Below are 17134 nucleotides of genomic sequence, written 5' to 3'. Positions count from 1 at the left end.
GGATGAGGCTGAGTTCTGCCTATTGAACCATCCCGAGACTCCATTAACCAGAAGTAAAGCCAGCACTCTATCGCTATTGTAAACTATCATTTCAGTAGCAATAATCTAATCTAATCGTAGTTGTAGATTATCCTGATCTGCTGTTAAATTAATCTATGTGAACAGTTTCATTAGAGCAATGCTATCTGATACTCCGGTCTGATAGTGTTGCTTTAATGCTTTCTGATGTTATATTGAATAGATCTTATAAAAAAAAATTTTAATGAGAAATTTTCTCTAAAATTATTCTTAAAAACATCTTAAGTTACGAAAAATATTTATCCTGAAATAATAAGCAACCAATCTACCACTTATTATTATAAAGTCTACAAGTGAAAATGTGTCCGAGGAGACCTATAATAAAGTAAAACAAAAGATGAATCAAGAAACCAAATTACAGCTAAAAACTATTCATAAGAAAGACAATAATATTATAATAAAGTTCAGTAAAAGTGAAGATATCAATAAAACTAAAGAAATTTTAACTGAATTAGAATCTACGAATACTAATATTTAAATTGAAAAAAATGAATGATCCTAAAATAAAATAACTGGAGTTGAAGAATTAGGAGCTTTGGATTTCATTTTGTTGGAAAGTGATATAATAGAAACAAGATGAATGATCAATTTAATTTAGCATTAAGACTACATAAGTATCAAAATAAAAGAAATAGAAAGTGAACTTTAATAGCAGTATTAAATGTTGATGTTTATTGGTATAAATAGATGCATAATCTATAATTATTTTAATGCAAATCCATGTTTTAACTGTTATAATTATGGACATAGTGCTAAAAAAATGTACAGGTACAATTACGTGGAGGACTTGTGCTGTTAATCATTGTGATATGGAATGAATAAGGACATTAAAAAATGTATTAATCATATCAGTTTCAGTAACAAATATCATGAGAACAGACTGATTGATCACCCAGCCGATGATAAAGCCAATTGTGAGACTTCTGTATTGTTCTTCTGGCTCTGTATTGACTTCTGTTGGCTTCTGTATAGAAGGTTACAAAAACTAATTATCTTTAACCTAACTTAATATTCTTAATCTACTTTAACAATTCAGAATATAGTATTTATATTAGTAATGAAGAAGGAAATGAATTGATTTCAACTAACAAGTATACTGACAGTGAAGGAATTTTTCATAAAGTATCTGATTTTAACATGTTCATTGCTTCTTGGAGCAGTAGGTCTCACTGGCTTGTGTGGCAGAGTGCCATCGAGACCATTCGATCTCTTGATGACTATCAATACTGGCGCCTATCTGCAAACAAGCACATGGCCTTGGTTCATTTCTATACTGTGGCATTGTTCATTTTTACTAAATTTTCATCTTTGTTTCACTTTATTTTAAGACATTTGTGTTTATTTTACTTTATTATTATAATTAGTTATTTTGTTTCAACGCTTTTTAAAAACAATAATTCTACAAAAATGAGTGAAATACCAGGACTTTTGTGTGAAGAATGATGCTGTATTTCACAAAAGAGTAAATATGTGAACAATGATTCTGAAACTGAAGATTGTCTTTAGAAAGACAGTGGTTCTGAATATGAATTCAGTGATTTTGAGACTTCCTCTGAATGTGATCTTTCCGTTGCAGAAGAGTCATGTGCTGTGGAAATAAATGACAGGATGGAAATACATTTAGCTCCCTCAAACCAACCTGAATAAACAAACGACCACCTGAAGAAAGCAATTCGACTAACGATCCTATCTGTGCTGAATCTTCAATGTGGTCGTTTACTGGAACAATGAAAACATATATAAATTTCAAAGGCAGTCAGGAATTACTTGCTCAACTTCCAGGTAATGATCCAATGGTCTCCAATGGCTAATGATTAGTGATGTGCTGAGAGAGAGGAATATAAGTGGTTATCTTCTTGGCATAATTAACAGCTACCTACATTGCAGAAGGCTTAAAACCTTCACAGAAGATGGTGAGTTGGTTTTTGACATGTTTGGTGGGGTTTCACAGGGGTCTGTTCTCGGCTCACTCCTTTGGGACCTCGTTTTTGAGACTTGAGTTTGATGTGGATGTTGAACTTTTTGCATACGCAGATGATTTGGCCCTCCTCGTGGTTGGACATACTGAAGCAGAAGTTGAGGAGGTAGCCAATAATGCGGTTCGGCAAATAAGCTGTTGGCTTGAGGCAAGAGGTCTACAGTTAGCGCCTAATAAAACCTCCATAGTAGCATCATTGATCGGGAGAAGAAGACTGCGAGAAATGCAAATTAATATTGCTGGGACCAGTATTCCCACATCGGGATGCTTAAGTGCCTTAACGTGTGGTTGGAGAGGAGCCGAAACTACAATGTCCACCTTCAGCAGACCTTGGCATGTGCTGAGACAGTTGTTGATAATCTCTGTAAGCTTTTGTGTAACCACAGTGGTCCTTGTGCTTCTAGACAATGTATAATACTGACGGTGGCTTCTTCAATCATATTTTATGCCATCCCTGCATGGGTAGAGACTTGAAAAGAAATGAAATATAGATAAAATATCCTTACTTCAAAGACGTGCTGCGTTGAACATTGCAGCTGCATACCGCACGGTTTTGCAAAATGCCATTGAGGTCATCTCCAGGATTCCATCAGTGTGGTTGTGTGCATTGATGCTCTGGCAGGTTATCTTGGTATGACTAAGACCGAGGCTAAGGACTTCTGGCCAAGTGACTGGAGGCCTGGAACACCTCACCTACTGGTGGATGGACACGTAAATTAAGAATAGATGTATGGGTGCAGAGATGACTAGGTGGAGGTAGGTTTCTGTATCACAGCTCCTTTCTGGACATGGCAAGTTTGAAGCCTACCTGCATCTATTTGGCAGGAGAGTGTCTCCTCTATGTAGGTACTGCAATCTTAAAGATACTGTTGAGCACACCATCTACCAATGTCAGCAGTGGATGTGGTCAGACAAGATGTCGGGTTAAGCTGGCTTTCTCTGGAAGAAACAGTTCTATACATGTTGATAGGAAGAATGGAATGGGACAAGGTACTACACCTAGCAACAAGTATCCTGAAAACTAAAGTGAGAGAAGCTAGCGAATGGGATAGAGCCTGATTTTAGAACCCAGATCAGTAAGAGGACTGAAGATCACTCAGCAAGGAATCAGAGTTGCGTATAGAAGACCTGAGACTCAGGCAAAGAAAATGACCTGAGTATGAAGGGGCGAAGGACAGCCCCCTGTGGAGTCGTCGTGTGTCTGCACTTGTGCCGATGGGTGACGGTGATGAAGCACAAGGGCTCTGGACCCCTGGATCCAGGCACCTCCTGGGGCCACACAATGCTTAACTGCAGGACCGATCCCGGAGGGGGAGAAACTGTGAGATAGGAGTTTTAGTCAATAAGGTGCAGGCAAACATAGGTATTAATAACATCTAGCCGAACCCGTGTGAGTCCGACACTCCCCCATGCGTAAATGGCATTTCTCAGACTTATCTATAACAAAAAAAAATTAAATAAAGGTAACGATCCAATTGACTTCTTAATTTTTCACTTGATAATTTTTTAGAGTATATTGAAACAAAACAATTACTCGATAAATCTTTTTTTATGGCCTGATACAAAAGAACATTGATGAATTACTGGAACCATTCCACTTAGTTGCATTACTTATTACTGGAACAGCGATAGATTGTTCAATATTCCAATTTTCAGAGAACAAATGTCAAGGAATAGATTTCTATTATTATGAGATGGATGTTTGAATTTTAATTTGAATGATGAAACTGACAATCGTCTGTCAAAAGTAATACCTGTAATTAATTATTTTAATGCCAAGATTAATTAATTTATTCTCCAGCAAGGGAACTCTCTCTCGATGAAAGCATGATTCTATGGTGGGGGAAGTTTAATATTTAGACAGTACATTAAAAACAAAAGTCACAAGTATGGTATTAAATTATATGTGTTGACAGAACCAGATGGCTTTCTTCTACGGTTTATGGTATACGCTGGTGCAAACGATGATACTAGAGGTCCAGGGCATATACAGAAAGTTGTGCTGTCTTTACTAGAATGATAATTTCAAAAGGGACATGCCATATTTATGGTGTACAGGTAATCCTGTAAATTTAGGAAAAAAAAATGAAGATGTATCTTTGATCAAAGACCAAATAAATATTGGTAAGTACAAGGATAAAAGAGAAGTTTTATATATTACAAATGAATTTGAAAATGAAATGCAAGTGACTACAAACAGAAGAGGCCAAGAAAAAACAAGCCGAAAGCCATTATAGAATACAATAAACACGTCAGGGATTGATAGGCAGGATCAAATGATAGCTTGCTATCCAATGGAACGTAAGACACTTTGGTGGTACAAGAAAATATTCATTCACGTTTTACAACTTATAATTGTAAATTCCCATAAATTATACAACCGCTATAGTGGCCAGCAAGAGTTACCACTTTATGATTTTCGACTTTCTGTAATTATTACTTTGTTACCGTTAAAAGAAATACCAAGAACACTGATAATTAAAACCCACAGACTAAAAAAATTCTCAAGATTAGTTAATGACAAAGGAAAAGGACAAAGATTAGCTCGTAAATGATGCAGATTGTGCTACAAGAAGGGAAAGGAGAAAAAATCCTATATATTTTTGTGAAAAATGTGATGATAAACCAGGACTTTCTCTGTTGAGTGCTTTGATGAATACCACAGATAAATATTTTGTATTTGTGTTTTATTTTTTGTATTTGCATTTGCATTTTCATATTCATTATTTTTTATAGCCTCTATGTATTATTACTATATTTTATTTTAAAATACTTGACACTTTTCTGATAATTTTGATATAGTAAGTAGTGTTTGTTTTAAGTTTTATATAATGTGATTTATTATTGTAGTTATATACACAAAACAAAATATTATTTAAGAAATAGTGTGACCATTCGGTCCCACTGGCCCTGATGATCATAATTTGTGGGTGGGACCGATAGATCCCAAGTTAGTTTTTTTATTAGTTTTACCAAAAAATAAGTGAAATGAATACTATAGTAATGAATAGTTACCGATTTAAGGACCGTGAGAGGAAAAAATCATTCTGGCATCAGGGACCAAATGAAAAAATGGGAGCAATGAACGTGTAATTTAATAATAAGCGATAGCGGTATGTTATTACTGTTTGTTAACATAACAAGTTTGAAATAAAATATTGTTAATTTAAAAGCACTTTTGTTCAACTTATCTTAAAACCAAAGATTATTATTTGTACCATAGCTTGGTTAAGAAAAAAAAAAAAAATTTATATTAGTGGTTATACTTTACAGATGAACAAAAAAGATTAAACTAAGCAAATGGGGATATGATTTTTATCGATTGCAGGTTGAACACAAAGTAATCAATGATAATTTAGGATCGACCGACTTACTGTATTTATACCTTTAAAAAATAAAAATATATTCACCAAAGTGAACAGAAGTCATGATTATAAAAAGAAGATCTTTAAGGATATGTATAACTATTCGATAGGTAATAAACATATAAAGAATCACATAGTATTAGGTGATTTCAATATTAATATAAACAAAAATAATTTTTAGTGTTGAATTTCTTAGTAAACTCTATGAATTAGGATTTGAACCTTATTTTAATAAAAGTATATCGATCAGAAGTAATTTTAATGAAGTATGGACAATGCTTTTGTTAAAGCTCTTTCAATATAAAATCTATAAGACTTGATTATCAGATTATTGATTGTTATCCTAATATAACGGAAAAATGTATACTTTGTAGATAGTGTAAATTAAGTGATGTAATTATTAATCAAATAAGTACGTGAATTAATCACTAAAACTAGGAAAGATAAAAAATAACATAGTAAAGGTTTTAAAAAACCGTTGGTCACATGATATTTACTAAATATGATTAATAAAACGCAACGGTAATATAAAAAATATAGAAAAATAAAAATTATATATCTCAGAAAACTTTTAAATACCAAATCCATTCTAAACTACTAAACAAGCTATCGAAAGAAGAAATAGATAAATTTAAATAAAATAAACCTTCTAAACTAATAAAAAAAATTTTTTTTTATTTGGAACTATGTAGATCAGAAATCAATAAAAAATTTTAAATCTTAAAATATATAGGTGATTCAAAGAAACGGGAAATTTTGAAAGTTGAGTTGGTAGCTATGGGCGATTGGTACCACTTTATAAGTGGCACCAGCCTCTCTAACCTAACCTGCCATTTAGTTGTCATGGATCCTTGGAGTGGTGCGCAATGTGCATTTGCTATCAAAGCGTTTTACAAAAACAATGACAGTGTGGAGGGAGCGCGTAGAGAATTTCGCCGTCATTTTAATCTGGGACGGCACGACCGTGTTCCATCAGCACATGCAATTAAAACATGGATGTCTAATTTTGAGGAAACTGGTTTGGCAATGAAAAAGAAACCTCCAGGCCATGAGCGAACCGTCCGTACATCACAGAATGTTCAAGCTTTACAAGATGTTGTCACATGAAGTCCACATCGGTCAATCCGTCGTCTCTCAGCATCTTTACAATTGCATAGTTCCAAGTGTTCGAAGAATGTTAGTGAAGGATTTGCAATACCATCCATACAAGTTGCAGATCGTCCAGGAACTGAAACCGAACGATGCAGTTGTGCGAGCACAATTCTGTAATGTAATGCTTCAGAAGATAAATGATAACGAAGAGTTTGTACGAACTGTGGATGTCAGACGAAGCACATTTCCACCTCAGTGGATTTGTTAACAAGCAAAATTTCAGATACTGGGCCCAAGAAACTCCTACGCAGCTACACCAGCGTCTGTTGCACAGCCAGAAAGTGACCGTGTGGTGTGCTATGTCATCTTACCGTGTTATAGGCCCTTATTTTTTTGAGGATGACAACGGTCTTGCGATTACAGTGACATCGGCTCGTTACGTAGCCGTGCTTGAAATCTTTGTTGTGGAACAACAAAAGAGATTTCCACCGATTCTTAACACAGCCTGGTTTCAACAAGACGGAGCAACGCCACATACTGCGCGAATATCGATGGCAGCTGTACGCCGATTGTTTGGACGTGTCATTTCACGAAATGGTGACATTAGATGGCCTCCCAGAACGCCTGATCTCTCAGCTTGCGATTACTTTTTGTGGGGTCACCTTAAAAGCAAAGTGTTCCACAGTTGACCTGCTACAATGGAAGAACTGAAGGCAAAGATCCGAGAAGCAATTGCGGAAATTCCAGTTGAGATGTTACGTCAAACCATGAACAATTTAACGAAGAGACTTCGTGAGTGTTTACATAGAAGAGGAGGTCACCAGGAAGATGTCATCTTTAAAATATAAACTAAAATGTATGTATCGTAAAATGGCAACATTTGTACAATTACATGAAATAAAATTCATTTTCTAAAAAACATGTTTCAATAACGTTATTTAATTTTTTAAATTTCCCGTTTCTTTGAATCTCCCTGTACAAATCGATGAATTAAAATGTCCTATAAGTAATGAGCTGATTGAAACTAATAAAAATTTAGCTGATTATTTCAACAACTTTTTTTGTAATGTAGATTATATGATAAGAGAAAAAAAATTAATATTAATTTAATAGAAATTAATATTAATAGAAAGTATATGAGTAAAAGTAGAGCTAATTTTAAGTCTATGTATCTTAGACTTGTAAAAAATGATTAAATAAAGAGAATAATTAATAAATTGAAAAATAAATACGGTGGGATTGATGGGATGCACTTCTGTGATAAACATATTTAGCAGTATTATTAAATTTATTGATTCTTTAGTGTATTTATACAATTTCTGTTACTATACTGGTATATTCTTAGATTAATTGAAAATGGCTGAGGTTAAACCAATTTTTAAAGCCAACGATAAAACTAATCCTGAAAATTATAGACTTATCTCTCTTGTCTAACTTTACAAAGAAATTACATAATAGAATTTTGAATTTCCCTAATAAATATAATATTCTCACAGTATAGTTTTAGAAAGGATCTTAGAACTATTGCTGATTTATCTGACATCATTTACCATAATCTAGACAAAAGTAAACCCACAGCTGCTATATTTTTGGATCTAGTTAAAGCCTTCAATATGTAGACCATAAAATTTTAATTGAAAAGCTCTAAAAAATGGGTATCAAAGGTTTACCTCTTCAGTTACTTCAAAATTATCTGTTGAATAGATGAAAATATGTTAAAATTAATGGAATAAAATGCAACTTATAAGATTTGAATACTGGTGTTTCCTAGGGAACCATTCTTGGGCCTTCACTATTTATATTAATGGTATATTTGAACTACAAAATTCTTATTGTAAAATTTTACTTTTGCTGATGACAGTTACAATAATGTTATGGAAATTCTTGGTTTGAAGTTTTTAATAAATTGAAACAGCTTACTGAATTAAAAGTATGGGTAGATTCTAATAAGTTAACTCTAAATGCAAGTAAGACTGTTTAATTTTTAGTAATCATTATGACACACTACATTATACACTTCATTATTCACTTGGACAAAACCAGCAAGATATCAGATAGATTATATCATGGTTAAGCAAACATTTAGAAATTAACTCGTTGGCTGCAAAACTTACCCTGGAGCAGAATTGATAACTACCATAATTTAGTGATAATGAAATGTAGATTGGGGTTTAAAAACCTGAAGAAAAGGTCTCAGATGAATCGGTGGAATATAGAGAAGCTTGAGGAAGAGGAGGTAAAGAAGATTTTTGAGGAGGACATCACAAGAGGTCTGAGTAAAAAAGATAAGGTAGAAAATGTAGAAGAAGAATGGGAGAATGTTAAAAATGAAATTCTTAAATCAGCAGAAGCGAACTTAGGCGGAACAAAGAGAACTGGTAGAAAACCTTGGGTTTCAGATGATATATTGCAGCTGAAGGATGAATGTAGAAAATATAAGAATGCTAGTGATGAAGAAAGTAAAAGGAACTATCGACAATTAAGAAATACTATAAACAGGAAGTCCAAACTAGCAAACGAAAAGTGGATTAAAGAAAAGTGTTCAGAAGAGGAAAGAGAAATAAACATTGGTAAAATAGACAGAGCATTCAGAAAAGTTAAGGAAAATTTTGGGGTACATAAATTAAAATCTAATAATGTGTTAAACAAAGATGGTACACCAATTTATTATACGAAAGGTAAAGTCGATAGGTGGGTGGAATATGTTGAAGAGTCATACGGAGGATTAGAAAATGGTGTTATAGAGGAAGAAGAGGAAGTTGAAGAGGATGAAATGGGAGAAACAATACTGAGATCTGAATTTAAGAGAGCATTAAAAGATTTGAACGACAGAAAGGCTCCTGGAATAGACGGAATACCTGTAGAATTACTGCGTAGTGCAGGTGAAGAAGCAATTGATAGATTATACAAACTGGTGTGTAATATTTATGAAAAAGGGGAAGTTCTGTCAGACTTCAAAAAAAGTGTTATAGTCATGATACCAAAGAAAGCAGGAGCAGATAAATGTGAAGAATACAGAACAATTAGTTTAACTAGTCATGCATCAAAAATCTTAACTAGAATTCTATATAGAAGAATTGAGAGGAGAGTAGAAGAAGTGTTGGGAGAAGACCAGTTTGGTTTCAGGAAAAGTATAGGGACAATGGAAGCAATTTTAGGCCTCAGATTAATAGTTGAAGGAAGATTAAATAAAAGCAAACCAACATACTTCGCATTTATAGACCTAGAAAAGGCATTCGATAACGTAGACTGGAATAAAATATTCAGCATTTTAAAAAATTAGGGTTCAAATACAGAGTTAGAAGAACAATTGCTAACATTTACAGGAACCAAACAGCAACAGTAATAATTGAAGAAAATAAGAAAGAAGCCATAATAAGAAAGGGAGTCCAACAAGGTTGTTCCCTATCCCCGTTACTTTTTAATCTTTACATGGAACTAGCAGTTAATGAAGTTAAAGAATAATTTAGATTTGGAGTAACAGTACAAGGTGAAAAGATGAAGATGCTACGATTTGCTGATGATATAGTAATTCTAGCTGAGAGTAAAAAGGATTTAGAAGAAACAATGAACGTAGGATGCCGTAGGAAGAACTATCACGTGAAAATAAACAAGAACAAAACGAAATGAATGAAATTTAGTAGAAATAACAAAGATGGACTACTGAATGTGAAAATAGGAGGAAAAAAGATTATGGAGGTAGAAGAATTTGTTATTTGGGAAGTAGAATTACGAAAGATGGACGAAGCAGGAGCGATATAAAATGGCGAATAGCACAGGCGAAATGAGCCTTCAGTCAGAAATATAATTTGTTTACATCAAAAATTAATTTAAACGTCAGGAAAAGATTTTTGAAAGTATATGTTTGGAGTGTTGCTTTATATGGAAGTGAAACTGGACAATCGGAGTATCTGAGAAGAAAAGATTAGAAGCTTTTGAAATGCGGTGCTATAGGAGAATGTTAAAAATCAGATGGGTGGATAAAGTGACAAATGAAGAGGTATTGCGGCAAATAGATGAAGAAAGAAGCATTTGGAAAAATATAGTTAAAAGAAGAAACAGACTTATAGGCCACATACTAAGGCATCCTGGAATAGTCGCTTTAATATTGGAGGGACAGGTAGAAGGAAAAAATTGTGTAGGCAGGCCATGTTTGGAATATGTAAAACAAATTGTTAGGGATTTAGGATGTAGGGGGTATACGGAAATGAAACGACTAGCACTAGATAGGGAATATTGGAGAGCTGCATCAAACCAGTCAAATGACTGATGACAAAAGCGAGAGATATGACTATTCCTACTGATTTTAATATTATTGACAATGAATTTGTTCAAAGAAATGTTAAACTAATTAAGTATTATCATTAATAACATTTCTGATGGGTTTATGTAATTTGAAATAAAATAAAACATACAGTTTTCATATTATCTAGACTAAGAAAACAGAAAAAACCGTTTAGCACGTAAACAAATTTATAAAAATATTAAAAAATTAAATTAAAGGAATATAAAATACTTAATTACTATATGTTAAACAAGAAAACTCTTTTTTTCTTTACACTTAAAACAAAACTGAAACATCACTGGATGGTAAGAATATAAGAAACAAAATTAATGTGACTGGACAATGTCATATTTCATAATTCGGCACAGGGTGGGAGCACATGTCAAAAACTTATTAGTATTATTTTTGCTAACTAAAAACAAAAGTTGAATAAATTTACAAAAGAAGAGCAATAAATAGTAATGATGAAGTTGAATAAACCGATGAAAGGATTAATAATAATTGTTAAAATTATTAAGTTAAATATTTAAATAAATATAATATTTATTATAAATAAGTTAATAGAATTAGTAAGTTAAATATCATTAACTCTATTAAAGTAAATTATTTATTTAACGATAGAAATGGTATAATTATAATTCTAAATGTAGATAATTTTATTCTTGTTTACATGTATGCATCACTAAAACAAAATTTTTATGTGTAGATGTGCTATACCAAGAACACAATGGGTTTCAAAATTTTCTACACGATACAATCAAGACAATCAGAGAGACTATGAGGAATGTGCTTTCCAGTCAATTAATTCAATGCTTAGCCGTAGAGTTACTAGTAGTAATTCTTCAATTGAAAGGATGTCTGTTTTTGATAATATGAGTAATGCTTCTCATTCATCAAGTAATACTTCACTATCTCTGCTTGGTAGTATTTGTAGTGTGAGCTCTACTGGAACCGCTTTGAACAGAACTACGCTCGCTAGTAGTAACAGCTTTTCATCATATTGCAGCACTTTGGGATTAAGCAGTGGAACTAACAGAATTAATCATCCTCGTTCCTTGTTATTCTGGAGTTCCCACACACCGATAGGTATTTTCTTATATAATTTTACAGTCTGTATCTTATAGATTTTTTTGTTTTGTTGTAGCTCAGATTATTAAAACTGACTTCATATTTATGTGTATTTTGTCATATTTTTTTCTCATTTAAATGGTTAAGTCTTATTATTATATAATATGGATATCAGTGATACACATTAAAGTATTCAAAGTATTTCCCTTTTTGGGTTTATTTAAAGACTTTATTAAGTACTCTGTTTTTTTTTTTTGTCTTCAGTCACTTGATTGATTTGATGTAGCTCTCCAAGATTCCCTATCTAGTGCTAGTTGTTTCGTTTCGGTTTACCCCCTACTACATCCCTAACAATTTGTTTTACATATTCCAAATATTGCCTGCCTGCACAATCTTTTCCTTCTATCTCTTCCTCCAATATTAAAGCAACTATTCCATGAGGCCTTAATATGTGACCTATAAGTCTGTCTTTTCATTTAAGTATATTTTTCCAAATGCTTCTTTCTTCATCAATTTGCCGCAACACCTCTTCATTTGTCACTTTATCCACCAATCTGATTTTTAACATTCTCCTATAGCACCGCATTTCAAAAGCTTCTAAACTTTTCTTCTCAGGTACTCTGATCGTCCAAGTTTCATTTCCATACTAAGCTACGCACCAAACATATACTTTCAAAAGTGTTTTCCTGACATTTAAATTAATTTTTGATGTAAACAAATTATATTTCTGACTGAAGGCTCATTTCGCCTGTGCTATCGCCATTTTATATCGCTACTGCTTCGTCCATCTTTAGTAATTCTACTTCCCAAATAATAAAATTCTTTTAACTCCGTAATCTTTTCTCTTCCTATTTTTACATTCAGTGGTCCATTATCATTATTTCTACTACATTTCATTACCTTTGTTGTGTTCTTGTGTATTTTCATGCAGTAGTTCTTGCATTGGACTTCATTCATGCTGTTCATTGTTTCTTCTTAATCGTTTTTTACTCATACCTAGAATCTCTATATCAGCAAATTGTAGCATCTTTATCTTTTCACCTTGTACTGTTCCTCCGAATCTAAATTGTTCTTTACCATCCTTAACTACCAGTTCAATGTAAAGATTAAAAAGTAATTAGGATAGAGAACATCCTTGTCGGACTCCCTTTTTTATTACTGTTTATTTCTTATGTTCTTCGATAATTGCCATTGCAATTTGGTTCTTGTAAATGTTAGCAATTGTTCTTCTGTCTCAATACTTGAACCCTAAATTTGTTAAAATACTGAACATTTTATTCCAGTCTATGTTATCAAATGCCTTTTCTAAGTCTGCAAATGCCAAGTATGTAAGTTTTTTTTTCTTTAATCTTCTACTATTAATCTGAATGCTAAAATTGCTTCCTTTGTTCCTATACTTTTCCTGAAACTGAATCAGTCTTCTCCTAATACTTTTTCCACTCTCCTCTCAGTTGTTCTGTACAGAATTCTAGTTAAGATTTTTGATGCATGAATAGTTAAGCTAATTGTTCTGTATTCTTCACATTTATCCGCTCCTGTTATCTTTGGTATCATGATAATAACACTCTTTTTGAAGTCTTGACGGAACTTTTCCTTTTTTTTGTAAATATTACACACAAGTTTGTATAATCTATCTCTTCCTCACCTGCACTGCGCAGTAATTCTGCAGGTATTCTGTCTATTCCAGGAGCCTTTCTGCCATTCAAATCTTTTAATGCTCTCATAAATTCAGATTGAGATCTGAATTTAAGAGAGTATCTCTTAATACTGAGAATCTCAGTATTGTTTCTCCCCTTTCATCCTCTTCGACTTCCTCTTCTTCTTCTATAACACCACTTTCTAATTCATTTCCTTAACTTTATTTAATGAATTTAGATCCATAGAAGGAAGCTGCACTCTATCAAAAGAATTTTGTAATTAGTGTAAAGGGACTTCCCGTCCACCCTGTACCAAATGAAATGTTAATAAAATTAGTGAAACACCAAGTATATTATATTAAGACCAGTTTTCCGACAGATATATCTGCTTCATGTAGTTTTTTTTTTTTATTTGTATGATAGTCTTCATTTTCTTTGTATCTAGTGCAGCTCTCTTGACTTGGGGTTGTTAGTGTTGTGCCCTTGTTCATGTAATGAGTGTATTTGTTGCTTGTTACATCCGTGGTTGCTAGGTCTGGATGTGTTATTAATTATAACCAATAACAGGATGGACATTATTAGGGAGCTATTTATCATTCAATATAAATGGTTCAGCCAGGCATTGATTTTCAACCTCTCCTTCCTAATTCAAGTTTAGCAAAGAATGTTTTTATTTATTTAGATTGATTCAGTGATACCCAAAATTAGGTTAAAGCTGATGGAAGAGTGGAAAGTGGTGGGAAATTATTCAGGTAAGAAGAAAATAAACATCTAGGCTAAGCCTGTTCAGTACTACCTTCACACATCCAACAGTGAAGGTAGTACTAATGTTTGGCAGCACTAAGTACTTGTTCTAGACTACTTCATATACATTTGCAATCAGCAGGGCCGTGCTGTGAGCTCAGCTGATGTAATTAATGAAATAACGTAATAGGATCCAAACTTCTCCATTAGAAACTAGACATGAGATTGGCAACTGCTAGCAGATAATAAGAACTATGATGGAGAGTGTTAGTGATCAAGAAGTAAGTTACTGAGCTAAGAAAATAGATTGTACATGAATACTATGATGGTTGCTACGAGGACGGTAGTTACCCAGCAGGCATGCTGTTTGCTGCCCACACTAACTATTTACCAATAGTTCTTGATTATGTATCTTTCCTTTTTGAAAATTGCTCATCAAATGACATAATTCGAAAACTGCCATCTTAATCAACTCATAGGAAAAGCTTTATCTCATTCCTGAAGCTTTAAAAGTAGGTAAGTCAAATGGAAATTCTAATTAATTTTTTATCAGTGAGATCAGTTACGAAAAACCTTTTTAATTGCCTTGTAAGAGATTTAAACATGATTGATTTACATAAATTTTATTCTGTAAAATATGCTTTCTTTGATTTTTGTATCATGACTTGCCATTATCAGTTGTAGCTGATATATTGTAATTAATTTTAAATAACAGGGGGGGACAAAAGTTTTACCAATTTATACAATTGAGGATACAGTATGTTTCTACTTTGAATTTATTACTTCATTCGCTGAAATAGGAGACTTTTGGCCAGTGTTGTTTGCAATCCTGCCAAATTCTATTGTCACATTCTACAGCACTTGTATTGCATTGTTGTTGTTTCCAATCCTGCTGAAAAAGGATACTGTTGTCCCAGTATTAAAATGGGAAATAAGAAATCAGTAAGTAACTATCAAGTTATATCTTTATTATCACTGTTATCAAAGGTTTCTTTTTAAATCAATAAAATTGTAAATTTCTGTGAATTTAAAAAAAAATACTATTATAGAGAATAGTTTGGTTTAGGAATATCCAGAACACTTGAATGTTCTGGTTATGGTGTCTGCTGGGAGGATTGGTAGAAAAAGATTTCTAGAAAAATAATTTTTCATTATTAATCAATTAAACTTTTTTCCTTTATTTATTATTGTTTAAATTCAATCCCAAGTAAAAAAATAATTTCATGTCTGTTTCTAGTCATTAGTAAGTGTTGTTTGTCATTGCTCATAAAATGTTATTATTAAACTTCAAAATGCAAAAATCCATGGGTTTTTCTCTTTTTAAATCTTATATGTCAGATTGTTATCAAACAGTTAAAAACTGAAATGTTAAAAGCATGACTTTTGATAGAAAATATGGTGTGCCATGCCCCAGTTTTTTACAATCACTTTTTATTATGGTAATTTAACACATTTATTTTTGACTGTATTACCCCTTTATTGATGATGCGTCTATATCTTTTATTACTTTACTTAGAATGAGCTACAAGAAAAATGCAGAGTAACTTTAAGAAAATTTCATTACAGTTTCATTGTAACAAACTAAAAGATTGTCTCTAAAGGGGTTTATGATATTTTCTTGCTTTTACAGCTGTATAATTTGGGCTTAGCATTAAAGATTGGGAAAGATAATTGTAAATATGAACGTTTTTCATATTGTTTTAGTACATATGGGTTTTTTTTTTTTTTTTAATGAGTGATTAATGAAAGTTTATTCCAGAAAAAGCAATTTCATTTTATAGAATTGTCTTTGTGACAATCTTAAAAATTACATTTTTATTTCAGGTTTGTGTGTCCCTAATTTTTACTAAGACAAGTTTATTTTTAATTTTCTGTTTTACTATATGACAATAGTTCTGTACAATCAAATGCATTACCTGTCTCTACTATTCAAAATATAAATAATTTTATAAGACTTGCAAGTCAAGGGAGATATCTCCTTGACTTATTATTTTTTTTTCTTTAGTTTATGAAAAATAGAATAATCACTTAACATTTATATGTTTTATATGATTTGTGTATACTGAATTTAATTTCTGTTTTGAAAAAGAAAAAAAATCTTGTTTTTAGGTGGTACGTATGTTAGAATTGAAAATGAATGGAGAGAGACACATAATATACTGTCTAATGTACAGACATATTCATCTAACAGTACTTCAAATACCAGTGTGTCCCGTACACGTTCTACTAGTAGAATGAAAACTCGACCTCGGTAAACTTATTACGTATAATTATAATGTATGTTATAAATTATATATTCATAATAAATTCTGTCTTTTTTATGATGTTATTTTATTTCTGTATAGTTCATATTCAGTAGTTCCTTACATTTCTCATCTGCAATAATTTCTTATCAAATAGTACATTTACCTGTCTTCTTGCAAGTTATTATAATTTAATTTTAAATAGAGTTTTCTTGTCTGTAACTTCTACTATCTCTCTACTACTGTTATATGTAGAGAGAAAAAAATAATTAAATGAACCCAGAAACTTTAAAATGAATTTCTAAAAAAAACTGTTGTAAAAAAAAAATTGCAAAAAGAATGGTATTCGTTTTGTGATATAGCATATATTCTCAGTTTAATAATGAAGAGAAGTCCATTTAAGACAAAACAGCATTATAAAATATAATGTTAACACAGAATATAACATAAATCAGTAATTATAACATTACACTTACTGTATTAGTGTTAGATAATCTTGATTAGCTTACTGTATTAGTGCAAGGTAGCCTCATTGATGAAAAAAAAATTACAATGTGCACTATCAATTGTTTCTACGACTACCATAAAAAGATGTGCAGTATATTTATTAAAAACAAATTACATAAAACCCACTTAGCACAGAC

General features: G+C 32.1%; 1 protein-coding gene across 1 annotated transcript in view; it reads left to right on the top strand.

Moving 5' to 3' along the window:
• LOC142322580 (uncharacterized) overlaps nucleotides 1–16502 on the top strand; it is a 60510-nt gene extending 44008 nt beyond the window's left edge. Inside the window, exons 11-12 of the mRNA XM_075361656.1 lie at nucleotides 11505–11884; nucleotides 16357–16502. Coding sequence (XP_075217771.1) covers nucleotides 11505–11884; nucleotides 16357–16502 — 526 coding nt within the window. The remainder of the gene's footprint in view (nucleotides 1–11504; nucleotides 11885–16356) is intronic.
• Nucleotides 16503–17134: the final 632 nt, after the last annotated feature.

Source organism: Lycorma delicatula, chromosome 4 (assembly GCF_047948215.1).
Source record: "Lycorma delicatula isolate Av1 chromosome 4, ASM4794821v1, whole genome shotgun sequence".
In the NCBI taxonomy this organism is placed as follows: Eukaryota; Metazoa; Arthropoda; class Insecta; order Hemiptera; family Fulgoridae; genus Lycorma; species Lycorma delicatula.
This window is presented reverse-complemented; position numbering and strand designations above follow the sequence as displayed.